Source organism: Octodon degus, unplaced genomic scaffold, assembly GCF_000260255.1.
Source record: "Octodon degus isolate 3935 unplaced genomic scaffold, OctDeg1.0 scaffold00012, whole genome shotgun sequence".
Lineage (NCBI taxonomy): Eukaryota > Metazoa > Chordata > Mammalia > Rodentia > Octodontidae > Octodon > Octodon degus.
Window position 1 is genome coordinate 19,520,205 of NW_004524588.1, and position 20,508 is coordinate 19,540,712.

Genomic DNA, 20,508 nt, shown 5'->3' on the forward strand with positions numbered 1-20,508 from the left:
GGGTTCACTCAAGAGGGTAATGTGGCTGCTTGGAGAAATGAGACTTGCCGTGAGCTGGAGTTGGGTACACTTTAGGGGTGCTTTCAGGATAGTGACTGAGGATGTATACTCTCCAGATTACAGTGCAAGTCATCCACACATGTTTGAGGTTGAGATCTGTGTCCACCAACATTTCTGCTTCCCAAGGGTGGAGGAAGCATAGTTTACAGGAATAAAGAAGGATGTAAAGCCTGAATTTACAGGTTTATTGTATCTTTAAGAGGTTTAGGATTTTTCTGATGAGTTTTCTAGAAGATGATTTTTGAAAAAAAGGCTTGGGTAACTCTTGCTGTAACAGAAAATTGTACCCCCTTGCCCAGAATATTTCCGTTTCTTAGTGCCTCCTTCAGACCTGGTTCCTCCTGTCTCTTAGAAACAGGTGATCACTGTGAGGCACATCATACAAACCAATCCCTGATTGATAAGCCACTCTGTCTCTGTACATCTTGCTTGCTTATCCCATATAAGCCCGAGACCAAAAGAGATCAGGCCTGATACTCTGGCCATGTTCCTGATCAGTACCAATCAGCATAAACAAATCTGCCCCCACATCCTCAGTGTTGTTTCAGTGTTTCTGCTTGCCACTGTGTCTGGTATGTTGGCCAGGAAGGGCCAACTGTGCTGACCTCTTTGGTCATGACCAGTGACCTTGGAACAATAGGAATCCATGCCCTCAAGATTTCTCGAGTCCCCTCTGAGGTTTTGAAAAGGAATCCTGTCTCCCCTCTCAAGAAGCTAACCTCAGACCCCAAAGGGAGGAGGAAACAGTGAAGTCTGTCTGTCTGTCTGTCTGCCTGCTTGCCTGCCTGCCTATTTGAGTCTTATAAGACCCTCCCACTCCAGTTAGTTGGTCCTGCTCAGTTTGAACAGAAAAGAGTTTGATTACCTCTTGCTGATGAAGACCACCCTGAAGGGAAGAGCAGTTGGAATGTTTAACCTCTGAGTGCCTGATAAAGAAATGTATTAGTGAGTAAAACAGACAGCATAAGCAATAGGCTGCTCTGTCTGTGCACCAAGATTGGAAATCATAGGGCTAGCCAGATAGCTCAGCACACTAAAGCACTGCCTTAGGCAGGCGCAGGAACCAGAGTTTGATCCCCAGCGTGCCACGCTGGCCCAAGCCTGGGGCCTCTGAGACAGCAATTGAGACTGCATGCGGTGGCCCACACCTGTAAATCTAGTGCTTGGGAGGCTGAAAACAGAAGGATTACTATAATTCTGATCTGTGTGATGAGGTCCTTTAGACCCTGTACTAAATACATTTTTTAAAAAAGGGCCTGAGAATCACTGGTTGGTGGCTGATTGGGCCCTCACCTGGGTTCTATGGCAATCGACATATGGCAAAATAGATGTCTCATCCCCTCCTTGACTAGGTCACAACTAATTCCCCATAGGGGCACAGCCAGGTGGGCATCTGAATGGTTTCTCTCTGAGGGACACCTACCCTTTGCTGCGCCATCATTCAAGGGTGTACAACATACACTATAGGGAGATAAAATGTGACCTAGTTAGTTAAAATGCAAAGTTTGTAAGTGCAGGAAAATAGGCTTTATGAAGTTGAAAATGAAACCAAACTGTTCCCTGCACCTCAAAAAAAAAAAAAAAAAAAAAAAAAAAAAAAAAAAAAAAAAAAAAAAAAAAAGGGAAAGGAGAGAAGAAAGACAGAAAACAAGAAGCCCATTCTTCCTGAGAATTCCACCTTGACACCCTCATTGGCTGCTGAAGCTGCTGCCAATATCTATAGCTTCACTCCCCACCTACAGCTCCTCTGCTTCCAACCAGGGTAACTAGTTCCAGGTAACTATTGCCTACATTTGGCCACACAGGTCCTCTTACCGGGGCTTCTGCTTACATGCCTAACCTGGCCAGATGGCATCATCTAATGCTCACCCAAGATGACTATCAACAGTTCCTCCTGAATTCTACATTTCGACTGTGAAAAATTGCACTGTCATCTCTGACAAATGAGTTATACCCTTTCAAACCTGAATAGATAGGACAGACCAAGCTCTATGAAACTGGATCCCCAAGAGCCCATAGTTATTACAAAAGTCAAGGGCAGACCAGTGACTTTCCTGGTAGACAATGGAACAAAAATCTCTGCCTTGAAAGGTTCCCTGTTAAAAAGTTACCATCAGCAGGGCAACTAGAACTCTAGCCTCTCACCCCTTCTGCAGGGTGCAAACGACAGCCCAAGAGGATGACTCCTTCAAAACAAGCTAGTCATCCTCCCTTTCGTTAACTCTACCTATTCAACTTGAACTTTTCCCCAAGAGAAACAGTGATGGTTATATCAGCCTGAGACAGATACTTGTAATCCTAAAATTCTGAAAACTCTACTCCCAGAAGTATACTTCCTCTGAGCCTGGATATCAGCCATGATCAGACGTCATGGAAAATACACACAGGCATCCAGCCACACATCAGCCTGAGAGGCTATGAATCATCTGGACAAGATCCCCATGCTGTCAGTGATACAGCCCGTGCTTATGAGTTGCTCCCACAGCCCCTTCAACTGAGAAAATCCTGAGCCAAAAGGCCCACTTACTTGAATTCAATTGCTGTAAGAGACTAAGAACTCTCCCATCTTGGTTCTACACCTGTATCCTGCATGATTAAAAACAAAAGCCATTCTACTCATCAAAACAAATCTATAAGACACCTGAGAGGCTCTCCCATTCAGCCCAAGCCAGTAAAGCTTTCTCCTGTGTTGCCAAGGACATTCATCGATCCCAAGCTGCAATGCCAGCTGTGACACCGACAATTCCAGGTCTGGCTCCTACACCACAGTCTCCTGCTCTCCCAGATTAATTCACTTGGACTCCATTGCCATAAGGGGTTAAGAGCTCTTCCATCTTGGCTCCACACCTGTGTACCCACCTGCCAATATAGGGCGACGGTCAGCACCCCCTTCTGACTCTGTGTAGTACTGAAGAATGCCCCTTCATTTCAGATGGGACCCAAACCTGGTTAGGGTCAAAAGCCCCCCCACTGTGGTTGATCCTGATGCTTGGGTGAACACAGTCCTCTCTCACACACATGCAAACTGGGACTGTAATGTGAAACAGGGCCATGAAGACTTAAATAAAGTCACATTGCTTACCTGGCAGATGTTAGAGAAACAAAAAGCCAGTAAACAAGTCTAAAGTTACCAACTGGAGCACCCATTAAAAATAAAAATTCTACCAAAGTAAATCTTGTGAGATGGATAGACACTTTGTCAAACATAAACTCCTGTGCATGAGTGAGTGCCACATAGCTTTCCTGGGGCAGGACCAGCCTCCGTCACGCTTGAGCCCACTGTCCCAGACTTGATATTGACTCCGACTGTACTCTGACCATACCCTGAGAGGAAAGAAAATAGCACCTATATCAACTTGAAATGCCTTATAGTCACAGCCCTGAAATTTTGAGAGATTTATTTCCAAAAATATAAACAAAGGACTCATCCCTGGGGCTTGCTATTATGCCCTTTCAGTGACTGAGCTCTGTCCCAAGACAATACCCACCCACATCAAATAGTACACCTCTCCTGCCTATAAAGCCAGTTCACAATCTCCAAGCTGCCAGTGCTGCCAGGATTGCCTTCCATATACATTGCCTTAGTCTTCTGTCACCCACAGCCTGCTGGTACAGCTGCCTAGATCTAAAGAGTGCCTTCTTTTGCCTTTGATTGGCTTCTGTCAGCTGCTTTAAGTGAAAAAAACTCCAGTTCTGGACTACCTGGATTCAACCTCCCAGAGTATCAAAACTTTGTTTCTGCTTCACTTTATTTCTGATTGATGACACCCATGCTGCCTGATCAGTACCCACTGACGTACATACATCTGCCTCCAAGTCCTGAGCATTGTTTTAGTGTTTCTGCTCGCTGTCGTATTGTGTATTTAAGCTGCAATTTTTCTTAGAAGCACAACTTAAAAATCTCAATTTCTTTGTCTCCTTTCTACTTAGTTTTCATTTCTTCTATCCTACCTCAGAAACGCCATGAACTTTGAAGCTAATTGTGAGAAAATTCTAACTCAACTCCTAGCAGTGGCGATCCCTGATTCTCTGTTTTCTGCATTTTATAAAGTGGCTTTAGTTCTAATCACTTTGAAAACTTGGTATTAAATACTGGTAGATAAACAATAATGAACCCTGGTAAATTATAGCTAGTATTATTATTAGCTGAACTGCTTGCAAAGCTCTGACAGAAACAAGATGTGTCTCCCAACTCTGCCCTCTTCCCTGTAGGACCCTGAGATAATCCTCAGTACTCTAGAATGCTTCATCCAAATAGTGCCATATTTAAGCATCTGTGTTGTGTACTTGGAAAAGTTTAAAAAGTAATTGTCAAGTACTAAACTCTTCTAGGATACTATTTACCCAGGATCTTTTGTCTAGTACTGCTTTTGCTTTTTGGATGTTTCCTCTGTTAAGTGTTCCACTTTTTTTCATTAGACGTAAGCCGCTGTTTGTGAACCGTATGGTTTGTAAGTGTCCGGTATCCCCACCTTGCCAGTTTGTCAGCAAACATTAACAAAAAACATGTTTCCATGTATCAAACTCCATGGTCTCCATGAGGGCACACATTTAGAACACTCGAAGAAAGTCAAGCAAAGGGAGCAGGACCCTTTCATCCACTTGGCTTCCTAGTGTCAGGGCCACTTTTTTTTTCCCCCCTAGTTGAGATTGTCTGCTTTTGGGCTGTCCTGAGGCACAAAGGCACTCTCATCATCAAAGTTATTCTTCTCACCTAGGCATACCACTGAAATGCAAATTAATGGGAAATCCTTTTGACAGTGGAAAGCTATGAATGACTGAGTAGACAACAGTTACTGCTTTGGAGATGAGCATGTGTGCCTCGTGTATCCTCTGCCCACTTTTTTCTGTGAAGCTTTTGGTAAACCATTCTCTTGTTCTTAGGCAGAGCGACGCAGCGCTGGTGGTAGAACACATATTTCTGCCCCAACTGCTGGTGCTGAGAGATTTGGCTCATGAGATGTCTTTCCTTGCAAAATACAGTGTCCTAAACCCTTGAAATTAAGCTGAACACATGATTGTTGCTTTCTGGTCTGTACATCAGGGTAACCACAACCTCCTTTTCACTGATTGGAATCTGAGCTACTTCTGACTATAGTTGATCTGGTCTTTAACCTGACCTCATTTATCTGCTTTACTTACTGTAGAAATAATAGGGGGCACACCAGCTGAGAGGGAGGTCAGACCTGTGCTTCCAATACACTAAGCTCATTCAGTCTAAATACATTTCTAGGCAGGAGGTTACTATTATTCCCATTTCACATAGTAAAGAAGCAAATTCAAAAGGCTCTATGACAACTTCAAAGTAGGGAGCCAAGACACAAAGCTGGCTTTGTTGACTGCACAGCCCGTGCTGTGGGCAATTCAATTATGTTTAGAGCTAGACACCCATAGTGTTAAAGAAGAGAATGAAGGATATTCCTAGAACTTCTTGATTCTTCATCATTTCCTTACTTTTTTATTTTTCTCATCGGTGCACTACACAGGCACCCCAGGGTCCTGAGCTCCCAGGGGTCAGAGAGTGGCTTCATGTTGATGTCACTTACCTCCATTTCTGGTTCACTGTCTTCCAGGTAGTTCAGCCATCCGCTGGTTGTCCAGGGGGCACTTGTGGAATGTCTGATGCATGTCCAGTGACTCTAGATAAGTTGCTTTACTCCTCTGCATCTCAGTTTCCACATCTTTGGAAAAATTAATGTGAAAAATGAAGTTTTGTTATAAAAGCAATGAGGTTCAAATTTCAGAAAACATCTCATATAGTTCTGGGCACTTAGGCACTCAGTAAATTTTCATTTGCATGTCATTTCACAAGTGTGTGTGTGTGTGTGTGTGTGTGTGTGTGTGTGTGTGTTGTGTGTTTAATACAGGATCTCACTACACAGATTCAACTCAAAGTGATTCTCCAGTTTTTAGCCTCCCAAGTGCTGGGATTATAGGCATGCACCACCACACATAGTCTGTCTCATCGTGCCCCCTTGGGGCAGGGCCAGCACGGCATGCCAGGGATCAAACGCCAGTCCCTGTGTCTGCCTAAGCAGGTGCTTTAATGCACTGAGCTATCTGGCCAGCCCTTTATTTCACAGATATTTCTAAACCTAAAAAAAGTTATCCAATCAGGAGCCTTTTGGTGTGATTTAATTTTAAAGCATATGTGGCAAATATTTCTATTCTTTGGATATTAAACCAAGAAGCAGAGTGATGAAATTTAGTATAGTGTATGATTTTAGGTTTAAAATGCCCTGAAAATCCCTCATTCGGTGTTGTAAAATACTTTATCATTAAATAGCATTAAATGTTGTTCTTTCCAGATTTATTTGTACTTCTAAAATCAAAGTTGAACTGTGACAATAGTTTTCACAATTATGTCCCCATTTATAGAAGAGGGAATCTTAAAATCACAATGAGATTATAAAGTCCATAAAGAAGAACAGACTCCTCCTGGGGAATTCCGGAACCTTGAGAAAAACTGACAATCCCTACTTGTGTGGTAGACAACAGATTTATTCATAGATTCTTCTCACCTCCTTCTCCTACCCCAAGCACCATAAATCTAGAATAACAACCTCCAAGCCAAGTGCTTAGCACCTTACATAACAGGTTGGATGCTCATCTTTGCCAGGCCCAGGACGTGTTCTTTGTCACTTTCAGATGTGTATGTGAGAACCAGCCTCCTGGGAACCACCTCACACACTGGTTGCACTGCTTCTAGATTTCTTGTGGGTCACAGTGATAGTTATTGTCGTGCACCATGGTTCACCTATGGTACAGTTACTCTAGAACCCTAGCATGTCAACACTAGCCTAACACAACTGTACATACAACACACAAAGGTAGATTAAAAATAAAAAAAAAAATGGCATATATGCTCTACCTTAAAGATGGTTGAATAACAATGTCCTCATGAAGACAGCAAGATCGGTATGGTTTGCCCTACTTGACACACTTTGCTCTTTGTATGATTCTGGCATGAACTGAAGTGGAGGAGAACAGAACCAAATTCAGTGGTTAGGTTCAGTGTGAACCTTATGGGAAAATCTGATTTGGTACTGCTCTATTATAATGTTGTGCACCCTGGGGTGAAATAAGGGAAACTGATAAAATACAAAGGCCAATGAGCCTTTGACTCAATGTGGAGTAGCCTAGCTGCCCTGTCACATTCAGCAACAGAAGGTGAGGTTGCAATGGAAAAGGCAGAGCCTTTCTGCCACCATTTGTACCACCCCATATGCCACCCCTTTCAAGAGCCTCACGCTTGCACCCTCCCTCCAAGCAGCATCCAAGACTTTTAATTGTTGCTCAGCCTCTGCCTGGCGCCCTCATCTGTCTTCTTTGACTGGGAATTCAATAATCCCGCAGAAAGTCTGCAGTCAGGCTTTGAAGTTGTTTGCATCCAGTCAGGGGAACCTTTTCGTTTCAGTTCTAAATTGAGTGCCTCGGTGGCTTCAGTCCCCCGAGAAGTAGGGCAGCTGGATTCTACAGCAGTCACACGAGGCCATAGCCCTTAGTTACGCCAGCGAATTGATACAGGAAACTGACAGCAGCGTAAATCTTTTCATGGCAGCTGAGAAACGGCAGTCACCAGAGCCCCACAGTGAAATGGTTGTGCAAAGTGAGGAGTGTGGTTTCAAGGGAAATAAGGCCCATGTGCCTTGCTCTGGTTTGTGATGGGTACCTTGGATTTTACTAACTTCGCATAGGGAAGGCATGCTGTCGTTCAGCTTAGACACTGCTTCGAGGTGGGGATACAGCTGTTCATTGCTCCAAACTCGATTTAATATCCTGTAGCATAGCTTGATGCAGCTCCAGCAATATTGATCTCTTTCTTCACCAGTGGCTTCAGAAAGTTTAAATCTAGTTCTACCATTTACAATTCACTTTGGTTAATTAACATGAACTTCAAAAGGGTGGGGAGCAACTGAAGGCTATCATATGTGTGGTGCCTACCAGGAAACTGAGCTTAAGTAGAAGCTCGGTGCTGGTACCTCAGTGCTGGTACCGCTCTCCTGCCCCTCTGCCTTCCCATACATCTGCTCCCTTCCTGCCGTTTGGACCACTGTGTTCCTCACATTAGACAAATACATGCTCACTGTCCTAGGCCACAGACCTGGCTCTCTGCGCCAGCCCTGCCCACAAGCCCAGTGCTGCCCAGGACAGCGTCAGTATTTATCTCAAGGTGACACTTGTAATGGATGATTGCTGCCCTTCTTAATCCATTTATGTAATCTTTTCTGCTTTCCTTGCAGTTATTTCTCAGGGCTTGAACAGCAATAAAATGGTTCCTTTCCCAAGACAGAGTTCATTCAATTTAAATCTGGATTGATTGTAGCTAAACTTATGACATGCCTTTACAAAGGAAGAAAAAACAGCAATAAATTATGCACAGTGATTAGCATTTATTCAGTCCCCATGGTGTCACAAGCTCAGCATTTAGTAGTTAGGTATAAATCCCTGCCCTTGAGAATCAGAGCACATCTGAAAATGCACTCAGGGTAGGACATCAATCAAACTGCCACTTAATTTCCTATTCAAAGGGAAAGCCGATCACATTCTTACTCTCAGTGAAATTAGCTGACTCTGTGGGGCTAGTGGACACTTTGGCCACACCTGCGCCTGCTTGTCCTTAAGGTTCTCTTCAAAGTGTTCTACCCACCCAGTCCCTTGGAGCTCTGACCCCAAAACTACTCCTTAGGGCTCCTCAAGTAGTATTGGTTTAAAACTAACATGCTGCCCGGGCCTGTAGTCCAAGACAATGTGACATCTGTGCAGAATTTGCAGTGTTTCTCCTGCGGTGGCCTCACTGGTGCCTAGGGAACTTCAGCAGGATGTGCTGATGGAAACTGCAGACAGAAGAGCTTTCTTTTTCTTTCTCTTTTCTCTGTCTGTCTCTGTGTGCGTGTGTGTGTGTGTGTGTGTGTATGTGTGTGTGTGTGTGTGTGTGTGTCTGTCTGTCTGTCTGTCTCTATCTCTCTCTCTCGCACGCGCACATCAGGAATTGAACTCAGGACTTCGTGTGTGCCAGGCAGGCACCATGCAGCCCAGCTGTATCCCTGGCCCGAGAGCATTCTTCCGTGTGCTCTAGAGTCTGGGTCTGCGCCCAGTGGATGCATGACCAAGCACATCGGAGAACACTATTTAAAACACAACTCGTGTACTGCAACAACACAAATTTAATTCAAGTAAAGTTTTATTACTTAGATCTTAAAGATTATTAAGATAATTCATAGTAGTCCAATTAACCACAGCCCTTGAAAAAGATTTATGCAGAAAAATGACCAAAAGAAAAATAGGGAGAAACAGCTGATTTTGTTTTTCGATTTAAGCATTGAATTTAAAAGAAAACAAATAAGGGTGGAGAAAATAAAATGAAATGAGAATTAATAAGGCCTAGCATTAATGACCAGGCACGTTGCACTCAACCCTTCATGTATTTATATGTTATAGAGGAAAAGGCCGAGGTTCGGAACCAGTAAGTAATTTTCCAAGCAGAAGGCGGCGGCACGATGTGATGTCACCACTGTAGACGGAGCGTGCTCACCCCCTGTACTCTAGTGCCCTCTAGGACAGACATGAGCCCCTCTCACAAGGGCAGCGCTTTCTGCGGCCTTCTGGCTGCCTTCAGATTTCAAGAGAAGTGAAAATCCTTTTTCTTAGCAGCAATTTGCAATCATTTTATTGCCAGGGGTGCAAGTTAGAGTACTCATTCCTAATGTGTCAGTGTATCTCAATTTACCTTTAAGTAATGACTTAGACTCAGGATTTACTTGGAAACAAGAAGTAGCTTATTTTATGCTTTTAAAGATAACATTTATTTTAAATACTCAAATGTTTCATTTTATTTCATCTGAAGAAACATTTACATTAAAAAGGTAACAGGAAATTCAAACCACAATACAGCTTATAGTCAAGATTTTTATGGGCTGGTGAGATAGCTCAGTGGACTAAAGTGCCTGTTTAGGCAAGCTTAGACAGGCACAGGGACTGCGGTTCAATCCCTGGCACCACATGTCACACCAGCCCCGCCTCCTGGCACACTGACCTGGCCAGAGTCCAGTCATAGTGGCCCACACCTGTAATCCTAGTCCTGGGGAGACTGAAAGCAGGAGGATCACTATGAGTCTGAGCTGCGTAGTGAGACCCTGTAACCCTTGAGCTAAGATTACCTTACAGAAACCCCCGCTCCATCTCCTGAGTCGGACCCATCGTGAGGCTTTTGCTTTCCATCATGTGTTTGTTTCTACCATGTTTGTCTGCCCGCAGTGGACCTGGACCGGCTCAACGAGGACGTCAAGCGGTACAGCTGCACCCCCAGGAATTACTCGGTCAACCTAAGAGAGGAGCTGAAGCTCTCCAACGCTGTCTTCTTTCCTCGCTGCCTTCTGGTCCAGCGCTGTGGAGGAAACTGCGGCTGCGGGGTCGCCAACGGGAAATCCTGCACGTGCAGCTCAGGGAAGACCGTGAAGAAGTACCACGAGGTGGGTCACACTCGCTTTCTTTTTCGGATGCTGCATTTAGCACTTGTCTGTGTCCAATCTGTAACCTAGAGGGGAATGGAAGACTGCCGCTGAGCGTGGCTGCCTGGCCCGAGGATGGCCGAGGTTCTTCCCAAGCTGGGCTGGCCAAGTCAAGTGTCATGGACAGAGCGAATTGCATCCCACAAAAGGGGACTCCTTTTTCTAGTTCTTAAAATATGTCATTTAGTTTGTAGACCATTTAGTTAGAATAGAAAATCACATGTGTGGAGCAATCACTTCAGAGAGTGTTTGGCAAGATGACAGTATCCATTTATAAGATATATAACTTAAAACACTCAGGTTTTGTAAGAAAATGCTAAGCACTAAATTTTAGTTCAATTAAATTATTAAACAATTAAACACAGTAAACACAACAAACATATAAATTGCCAGAGACCTTTTTAGTCTCTAAATATGAATGTATTTGTTTTTCTAATAAGCCTGTTTTCCCTAAATAGTACTGGAGGAAGGAGTGCTTGGGTTGTGCAAAAAGAAGGTAAACATAAAGGTTTAGGAAAAAAAAATTAAGAAGAGTAATCTTTTTTTTTTTTTTTTTTTTTTTTGGTGGAACCAGAGATTGAGTAATCTTTAATAACAGCAAGCCGGAATGAGCATGACGGGTGCTTCTACAGTAGGAGTTTGTCAACAGTGCTGTAAGGTGGGGTGAAGGCGGAGCGTTGCTTTAGTGGGTGATTAATAGGGGAGTGGTCTTAGACCAGCAAGGGTCAGAGACTTGGCCAGGAAATCTACAGCCAGGATCTGGACCCCTCGGCTGGCTCTGGAGTCTCTGTTCTTACCCCTAGTGGATCCTGGGCTGTCTCTGTTTACATATGCAGCACCTTACTGAGGATGAAAGAAGCAACATAATTAAGAGGATCGGAACTGCCCCTGGCATTGACAGCAGCTCTAATTACTTCCTGATTGTGACCAAGTTTACTAGTCATTAAAGTTCAGAAACTTAGTTTTCACAAATGTGAAGTGGGACTAAGAAATTATACCAAATAACTCCTTCCCAGAGCCTGCAGATAAAATAAAGTCCATGAAATGCAGGTTGTAATGTGTGCAGCCTCATGTAAAAATGCATTTACAAGTAAAAGTTCAAATGTGAAGCAAATTATTGCTAGTAATGATTGTTTGAGTTGCGTCCCATAAGTACTCTATAAGATAATCCACTAGTATTATGGACTAGTGGACTATATTGGATTATTTTGCCTAATTCATGCACCTACAATATTTAAATGGCAATGGAATACCCATCTCTGACAAAACTAAACAAAAAAAGGGGATACAAATGAACAAGGGTGGAGAAAATGAAATGAAATGAGAATTAATAAGGCCTAGCATTAATGACCAGGCACATTGCACTCAACCCTTCATGTATTTATATGTTATAGACAAAAAGGCCAAGGTTCGGAGTTATTAAGTAATTTTCCAAGCAGGAGGCAGCGGCACTATGTGATGTCACCACTGTAGACAAAGCAGTATCTGTATGTACAAAATAGTTAGAATAGATATTTTGTATCTGTATATACAAAATAGTTAGAATAGATATACAGCTTTCTCTTAATTCAATGAGAAGAAAGATTTGTTCTAATAGTGTTTGGACAGGATATCATGTCTGCATCTTGTACTATGAATAACCACTATGAAGACAACAATATGCAATGTATTAATGATTGGAACTGTCCTACTAACCTGTTTTGAAAGTGTCTTATTGCTATTTGTTTCTCAATAAAGTTAAGTTTTAAAAATGGGAATTGGACTCAGGACATCGCTTGTGCCAGGCAAGTGTAGTGCCACTGAGCTACATCTCTAGCCCAATCTCTTTTTTTTTAGAGTACTGTAGTTTTCACTGTAAAGGACTTTTACTTCCTTCATTAGATTGATTCATTTTTATGCTAATGTGAAAGGTGTGGTTTCCTTCATTTCTTCCTCTGTAGGTTTGCTATTCATGTTTACGAAGGCTATTGAATTTTGAGTATTGACACTGTACCCAGCTATACCGCTAAATTTGGTTATTAAATCTAGAAGTCTTTCAGTGAAGTTTTTGGGGTTTCTATGTAGAGCATCATGTCATCCACAAATAATAATTTAATTTTTGCATTTCAAAAATAAATAAATAAATAAATAAAAGAATATTGGACCTGTATAAGAAAAAACGGAATACATAGGTAGGTCTCTCTCAGTAGAATGCCCAGGTTTATAAAACTGGCTTTACATGGGGCCTTTTGCTTTAGTTATCTCCGCTTGCTTGCTTGCTTGCTTGCTTGTTTGTACACTGAAATCAACGCAGTAGTAACAAATCAAGAGCTTACTGTTGAACTAATCAAAAACGGGTACATCCTACCTGATGTTTTCAATCTGAGAAGGTCACAGCACTGCAGCCACACTGACCCTAGACAGGGAGATTTAGCTTTATAGACCTATGTGAAATGTGTCTTTTTAGTCCTAAGAATTGCTCACTCCACCACACTGCTTTCACAAGAAAAAGAAAAGTTCTCATGTCCAGAGAATGCTACCATCTGTATGCATTGTGTTTTATTTTTGTGTGAACTTATGAACTCTAGATTGGATGCTGTCCATCACATTCAATAACCTGAATTTGGTGATGTTTGTCAGACCCTGAGGATAAATCCAGAATGCAATCATCAAGTTAGAGTTAAAATAACTTAGAATCTCTGCCTAATAATAACTGTGAGGAAGAACATTCATGCTCAAGCCTTTGATGTATTTGTAGATGCCTTTATTTTTGTCTTGACCCTGTGCTCAGAGAGAAGTTTCAGCTTGCATTTTAAAATTCTGTATCTTGGAAACAGCAGAGTTGATCACTTACTGTAAGGACTCTTGCTTCCCCGACCAAGGACCTCACTACTCTCTTTTCTTCCTTATCTCTGTGCACAATAAGCGTTACCTGTAAGTTTCTGTTCCCAGTTAGTACCTAGAGAGGGATGCCTCTGGTCCCTTTGTTTGGTTGCGTGACCCAAAATGCTGACATCACTTTCGAAGTGCCCTCCCAAGCATCCCTTACAATGCGTCATAATATTTTTATTTCTAGGCCTCTGCAGAGCTCTGTACAAAATCACTCTGCCAAGCGCTAGACAAAGGAAGCAAACAGCATCAATCATGCAGTCAGTAACTGCATACCTGGAACACGCTGTCCTGTCATATTTCCCCCAGGCTCCGAAAATACCCTTGGAGTGAATCGCAGTTATCACTGTCAAGCGCCCCGTGGAAAATAGCAAAAGGCTTATTCCATTTCCAGAAATGCAGGCTGCTTGAGCTTAGCCTCATTAGGGAAAACTCTAGGCCTTTCTTCTATTGGTTCTCTTTCTGTATATTCTTGCCTCTGAGAAATGAAAAAGCAGTTTCCCTCTCTTGTGGCTGCAACCGATGGGATGTGAAATGAGTTTCTATGAGAGACGCCATCCTCAAGGGACTAATGGGAACTTGTCACAGAGCAAGCATTCAGGAGCCACTGTGCATTTTTCATTGTTCAACATTAAGGAATTAAAATCTGGAAAAAAAAAATAGAAAGCTTTTAATGAAGTGCCGCTTTGTCGGCTGTAGAGCTTGGACTTCCCGCTGCATGGAGGGTTTAGCTCCCTGAGCTTTGAGTGTGTGAGTTCGCCATGAAGTGCTGATCCTGTTCCCTAGCAATAGCTCTATGCCTGTGGGTGGGTATGGGGAGACCCTTCCTTATGCTCTTTCTGGACTCATGACTGGGGCCATTGTAGCAATAAATACAATTTTTTAAAAAACTTTTATATGAAGTGGAAGCCCTCAACCACCACCCCCCCAGATGTTTCACCCCAAGTCTTTTTGGTTTCGTGACTTGTGGGTAGTCAGGGAGAACTGGAAGAGCAAAGCATGCGATCTAATATAAAGAGCGAGAATCCTCCTTCTTGCTCCTTTATCTTCAGAGATAATACTCCTTTCATCTTGGCACGGGGAGGGTGCATCTCACACAAGCTCCTTTTAGCCTACCTCAGGGGAAAGTCAGAAAATCCTTCCAAAGTTTTGTAACAATGAAGAGAAGAGTGCGGGGAAGGTGAAAGTTACCTTCAAAACTGCTTCTGCCATTTTGAAAAATTTGTCTGGTGGTGATTTCTTTTTAATAGAAGGCTTTAGAAGCATACTCTCTAGATAATGAGAAAATACTGTTATTTCAGCCCATTTCTTCCTTGAATAATGAACAGTGAGCACAAAAGGATGTGCCCTAGAATTAGGTTGAATTTTACACTAATACTTCATGTTTTTCATCATTCTGTTCCCAGGCGACATCTCTGCAGTCCAAAACATTTAAAAAATGGAGATTAGGAAACAGTAGAAAAAAGACAGGAGTTTATTTTCTGACCTTTTGCTCATAATTTTGTCATGGTACCAACTTACACACCCCCGCTGTCTAGGGGAACTTTCTACACTGGAGAGAATATCCCCGACCGGCACTGTCCCCGTGATGGTCACCAGCAGTACGTGTCTGTCAGCACAACACAATGAGGAGATGCACTCTTAAACTATTTAGTCTGATTCTGTCTGACATATTTTTACATCCAGTTTCATTCTTGTCTCTGGATAAAATGGAATAAATTATTTTTACAGGATTCCTTTATTTTAGTATAAGGCTTATATTAAAACTTTGTATTTTATCAAGTTAAAAGCTAGGAGGCATAGGGTAGCATTTATATATGAAATGTAAAGTTAAAATAGTACAGTGCATGATAATTAATGGAAGATAGCTCAGTAGACTAAGTGCTTGCCTGGCAAGCACAGGGTCCTGAGTTCAATCCCTGGTACTGCAGAGAAATAATAAATGGAAGGACTGAAATCAAGTCAAAAGCACCAATCCTCAATAAGGAAGATACGAATGACGAGTTCTTCAGCAACATTATGCTAAGATGTCCAAGCTGCAGACTTGAGCGAAAAGAATGGCATTTGTAAGATTCCATGCTCCTAAAACCTCTGTTGTTGAAACACATTTATACAGCATTACAGAGGCCAAAGACAGAGGGTAAGTTTTATTCAGGTGATATCTATTTTGGGGCAAATGGCAGTGAGGTTTAGGGTCAAGTTCATAACTAATCACAGCAAAAGCAACAAATGTTTCTCTACTGTTTTTCTGGAACCTATTTCTAGCATATAGGGAGCCTTCCTGCTTTTGTCCTTTGGGGAAGACCCTGAGGCAGTCAGGGTTTTCCTGTGTGTTGAGAGCCAGTGCGACAGAGAAGGAAAATCACAGGGCTGAAGGAGAGAAGATGTAACTTTTGTATCTGTTAAGGTCAGTCAAGTCGCCTCAGGATTTATCCTGTAACCCTGTACTGCACTTTGTAGATTCTTTGTCAGTGTCAGCCATGTGGATGAGTCACGGCCATTGCTTGACCAATTTGCTCTCTGTGAAAGCCTGAAAGAAAGTTTTCTCTCCATGTAACTCTCCTTAGGCACACTCTACATCATTGATCACATTCCTCTGTGGCTCCATAATCTCCTTGATCAGAAAATTTAGGGCACAACTGAGTTACATGATGTCACAGTACGGGTTCTCCTATGTCCTCAGTCTTCGCTGACCTTGAAAGGCTAGGGCCAAAACATTGGTGGACCTTGCAGCCCTTCCTTTTCTCCAATTTTTGATCTGCAAACTTAGGTTGTTAACCCTCCAGAAGAGAAGCTTGTTATTACCCTGCAACATATGCAGTTCAGTTTACCCTAACTATCTGTCTAACTATCGAACATCTTAGGTATAACATGGAACAGGTATTTTCCTTCCAATATTGATGTGTTGAACTTTAAGTCCTTACAGAATATGAAGAAAAAAAATTAAAAATAGGAATAAACACATATTTTTACACAGAAATTTATCTTGGTCTTAACCATCCAGCAGAAAAGTATAAAAATGAGGTATATAAAGTAAAGCCATATTAATATGCTGAGCTGTAAAATGCTCTAGTCAACACCTTCTGTGGATAACTCACTACTATTGTGGACTACTGGACTGTGTTGGATTGTTTTGCTAAATTCAAGCATCTATAATATTTAGATACCAATAGAATTCCCATCTCTGACAGGACTGAACTGGAGAGGGGAAATACAGAGGAAGGACCATTTTGTATGTGTATACACAAAATAGTTAGGCTTCTTTCGCTTGGTTCAGTGAGGGGAAGGATTTGTAGTAGTAGTGTTTGGACGGGATGTCCTGGCTACTTCTTGTGCTGTGGATGACCACTGAGAAGATAACAATGTGCAATGTATTAGTTATTGAAAATGTCCTGTTAATCAGCTTGGAAAGTGTCTCATTGATATTTGTTTTTCAATAAAATAAAAAAATAAATAGTGTATGCTTAACATTGTAGGTTATATCATGATAGCAATCCATAAATTTTTGTCATAAATGTTTAGCATTTTGTACTCTATCAATTTTCATGATAAAATTACTTTTAATAGTCAAGAAAATATTTAAATCTTAAAAATAAATTTTGACACTTTAAATTTAAAAAAGAGAGAGATGATGATGATGCTGGATTCAACTCGGCCAGGAGTGGGGAGAGAGCTAAGGCCAGCCCTGGGCCCATCCGCAGCCCGTAGCATTCCTCGGTTAATCCCCACAATAAACTTCAATTTTGACTTTCCATGAAGAGCTGAAACTACAGGATCCCCATTAACTGTTCCACTCAATCCTCCCCTCTGAAGTTTACCTTACTGAAATTATGTAGGAGAAATAAACTGATTGGTGATTAGAGTACAAGGTAAATGCAAAAGGAGGTATCGGGCCAAACTAACATTTATAGACTGCTTATAAAAAGCTAATGCACTCATCTGTGCAGTGGCAGTGAAGACTCCATGTTCATACCATGCAGCGATGCACAGTGATTAAAGCATCCATGGCTGGGAAGCCCACGGCAGGTGTGGGTAGTTGCTGGAGCTCCTGGTTCGGCCCCCTGCACCGCCCACCTCTCAGCCCTGAGGACTCGCTTGTCAGGTGAAACACTCCCTCTGAGTCCTGCGTGTCCTCCACAGTGTAGTTTCCCATCAGGCCTTGTGGAGACATTTAGCAAGCCTGCTAGGGAGCAAGGTATTCCTGCGGCAGACAAGGTCCACTTGGGCCAGGAATGGTCCCCCGGGTAGCGCCAGCTGTGGAATGTGCGCCCCGCCAGGCTTCTGTTATGTTCTCTGCAATGAGTAGCCTGAACACGTAGGCACTGATCCTGTAGAATGCTGTCAGAGTCCTTCCAGGCTCCACGCTGTGAAGACAGGACTGCATCTGTATGTATGTTGCTGCTAAATACGGCGGCATGCTCAAAGAGAATCCACGGACGTCAAGGCTGCGTTTTAGGGTCCGTGAGTGTGTAAAAGCCCTCACTGAAACCCAGGCTTCTGCTACCTTCCAACTGCTCAGCAACGTGTTGGGGACTGTTTGTTCCTTCTGCCCTGCGTTTGGGAACGAGGTCGGCAGGTGATGCCATTGCAGGGTTTCGTCTCCACAGTAACTGCTGCTGGCAGCTTGAGTAGTTCCCCAGGCAGAAAACCTTACGCAAATATTTCTTTTTAGGAACTTAAATTTCAGCACAGTTTACTACCATCTTCTAAAAAATCTCAAATCTGTGCACTTTTTTCATGGTCTTTACACACAAAAGAAGTAAAAATACCAGCAAAAATTGGAATTTTTTCTTTTTAAGTAACTGTATATATTGAAGCTTTAGAAGTTGGGTAGAATCTTATGTAAACTCTTGATGATTCAGGTTGATACACTGCATTTGTCCTGAAATATGAACTTGTCAGCTGTTATGTCAGCCGGTAATTTAGCCACTATTACAAGGCTTTAACAACCTGTTCTTTTAATTTTCCGAATAAACAAGATCCTGACTCAGCAGATAGCATTTCTGCCCGGCATTGTTTTATCCGTGTAGCAGCTTTATGACAATGATTCCTTCAGCTCTTTACTGGCAACAAGACAAGTTCACTGTAGTTAAATATCTTCCATGATGTGGTCATTTGCAAACCTGAGCATCTCTGATTTTGTACAGTGGTATAAAAGCCACTAATGCCTCAGCCCCTCTCATTTCATGAGTGTCAGCTTTTCCTGGCTTCGTGTGGATCTCCAGGGCGTGGAGAGAAGAGACAAGATTTCCATTTTCACCCATAGTGCTACGAAGCCTCTGGCTACCGCTCAGCAGATTTTTATTTCCATGTGTGTGTGCTTACAGCTGTGACTCAGAGCTTCCAAGAGAGGAACGCTTTTTGTGATGGTGCCTATTAGCAAGTTGCCTCCTCCGGTTGCTATAATTAATTCAATGCTTCCTTCCCTTTAAAGCTGACCAGATAAACTATAACCTGCCAGTTTGCTTTCTCTGATAAAAGCTTTTCATTTTTCTTTTAACTTTCCTTGCTCCTTCAAATCAGCTTTGCTTTCTTCCTGCTTTCAGGGCTGTGTACCTGGACCTAAGACTATTACATGGTCTGGAGGCTTTGAACATCAGCCCTGTGATCGGCTGGCAGCGCAGGTCAATTTCTACTTTGTTCCAGTGGTGCTTTCCTGTCTGGTCTGCAAAAAGTGTCTGCCAACTCATTTTTCCCTTCTTATCAGCAAAACACATATACACTGCGCTTGTGTTGCTCAATATAAAACAGGGAAAATCCCTGAACACTCAGAAGACCCGTTAGAAAGCCTGCCCAGGCTCTTGCTCTTATCCTAAAGCACTCTCTTCTGTTAGCCATCAAACAAGCAAGCAAATCGAGACCGTGCTGATTTTATACATATCAGACCCCGCAAATTATTGGGCCTTGAGTATGGTCTTCTTCAAACAAAGAATATTTATCACAAGCTCAGCTCCAGGCACTCATTTCCCCTCCCAACAGTCCCCAGCCCCAAAGCGACCTCGTGCCCGATAGCCTTGGAGGACAGGGGTGCGCACGTGGGAGAAATTCTGGCCCAAGCCACGGGGGTCCGATCACCTTGCAAACACTTACCTAATATAGAATCATAAGGTCTTCCTGCTAACCACAAAGAGAACTATTTAATACCCCCAAATGTTACACATTCCGTAGCCGTAGGTTTGGTCACTTATTTTTTTCAGTGAGCAACAACATCTTCTATTTTCTATAAATATCCAGAAGGAAAAATTTGGAAGAAGGAAAAGGTTATGTTAGTGTAACCTTGCTCTTAGAACTTCGAGTTTTGTTGCAGAATTGTGAGAGGATTCAAACGTATAAAACATGGGACTCTTTCTTTTACTCAACGTTGTTTCCTTTTCAGTCTTGCTTTGCCTCTGGTGTTTGTTGACGTTTGAGACGGAGAACGCAAAGGGGAAGCGAGAGGGAAGGCGTGGGCAGCTCCCTGGCTGCTCGCTGCGCTGTGCATCCAGCCTGCGGAGACGCAGGGCTGCAGCAGCTACATGTGCGCGCTGTGCTGGTGCGGAGCCCATGCAAGCTCACAGGGGCGGAGCCTGGCCAAGGCTGTGCGGAGCCAAAAGCTGGTTCTGCCGTGCATTGGCTCCGGGCTCTTCTGCGAGTGACTTCGCCACTCTCCTAATCTGTGAACTAAATTATGGAGCATTTCTTCCCACAGTGCGGGGAAGTCCAGCCAGTTCAGTGTTTCTCGCCTCCCACAGCAGTGCCTGTCGTCCAGGAGGCCCTCCGAGGTTACTGCTCTCGCCCTGCTAGCTCCTATAATCCATTGGCGTGGAGAGCATGCGAGCCACGTGGAAACATATGATACATATTTTTCGTGCCATGCAGTTGCAGAAGATGAAGGATAAAAATATAATTAGCCATAAAAACTGGCATTCGGACTAACGTTACCAATAACAAATGCTTGGGGTCTTTGCGCCTCCCCCACGAGCTCTCCTAGAGCTTCCATTTCTTTCAATTTTTATTCACAATTTTTTTTCAACTCACGCTTCACGTCCCTTGAGTCAACATTGAAAACCTGCAGTGACTGCTTCTGTGC

General features: G+C 42.9%; 1 protein-coding gene across 2 annotated transcripts in view; it reads left to right on the forward strand.

Moving 5' to 3' along the window:
- Pdgfd (platelet derived growth factor D) overlaps positions 1-20,508 on the forward strand; it is a 232,152-nt gene that overhangs the window by 208,780 nt on the left and 2,864 nt on the right. Inside the window, exons 6-7 of one of the 2 annotated variants that reach the window (XM_023709548.1) lie at positions 10,318-10,532; positions 13,627-14,228. In XM_023709548.1, the coding sequence (XP_023565316.1) occupies positions 10,318-10,532; positions 13,627-13,707 (296 nt within the window). In that variant the 3' untranslated portion in view covers positions 13,708-14,228. Of the gene's footprint in view, positions 1-10,317; positions 10,533-13,626; positions 14,229-20,508 lie in introns of those variants that run through there. The other variant, XM_004626141.2, reaches the window with a different exon arrangement.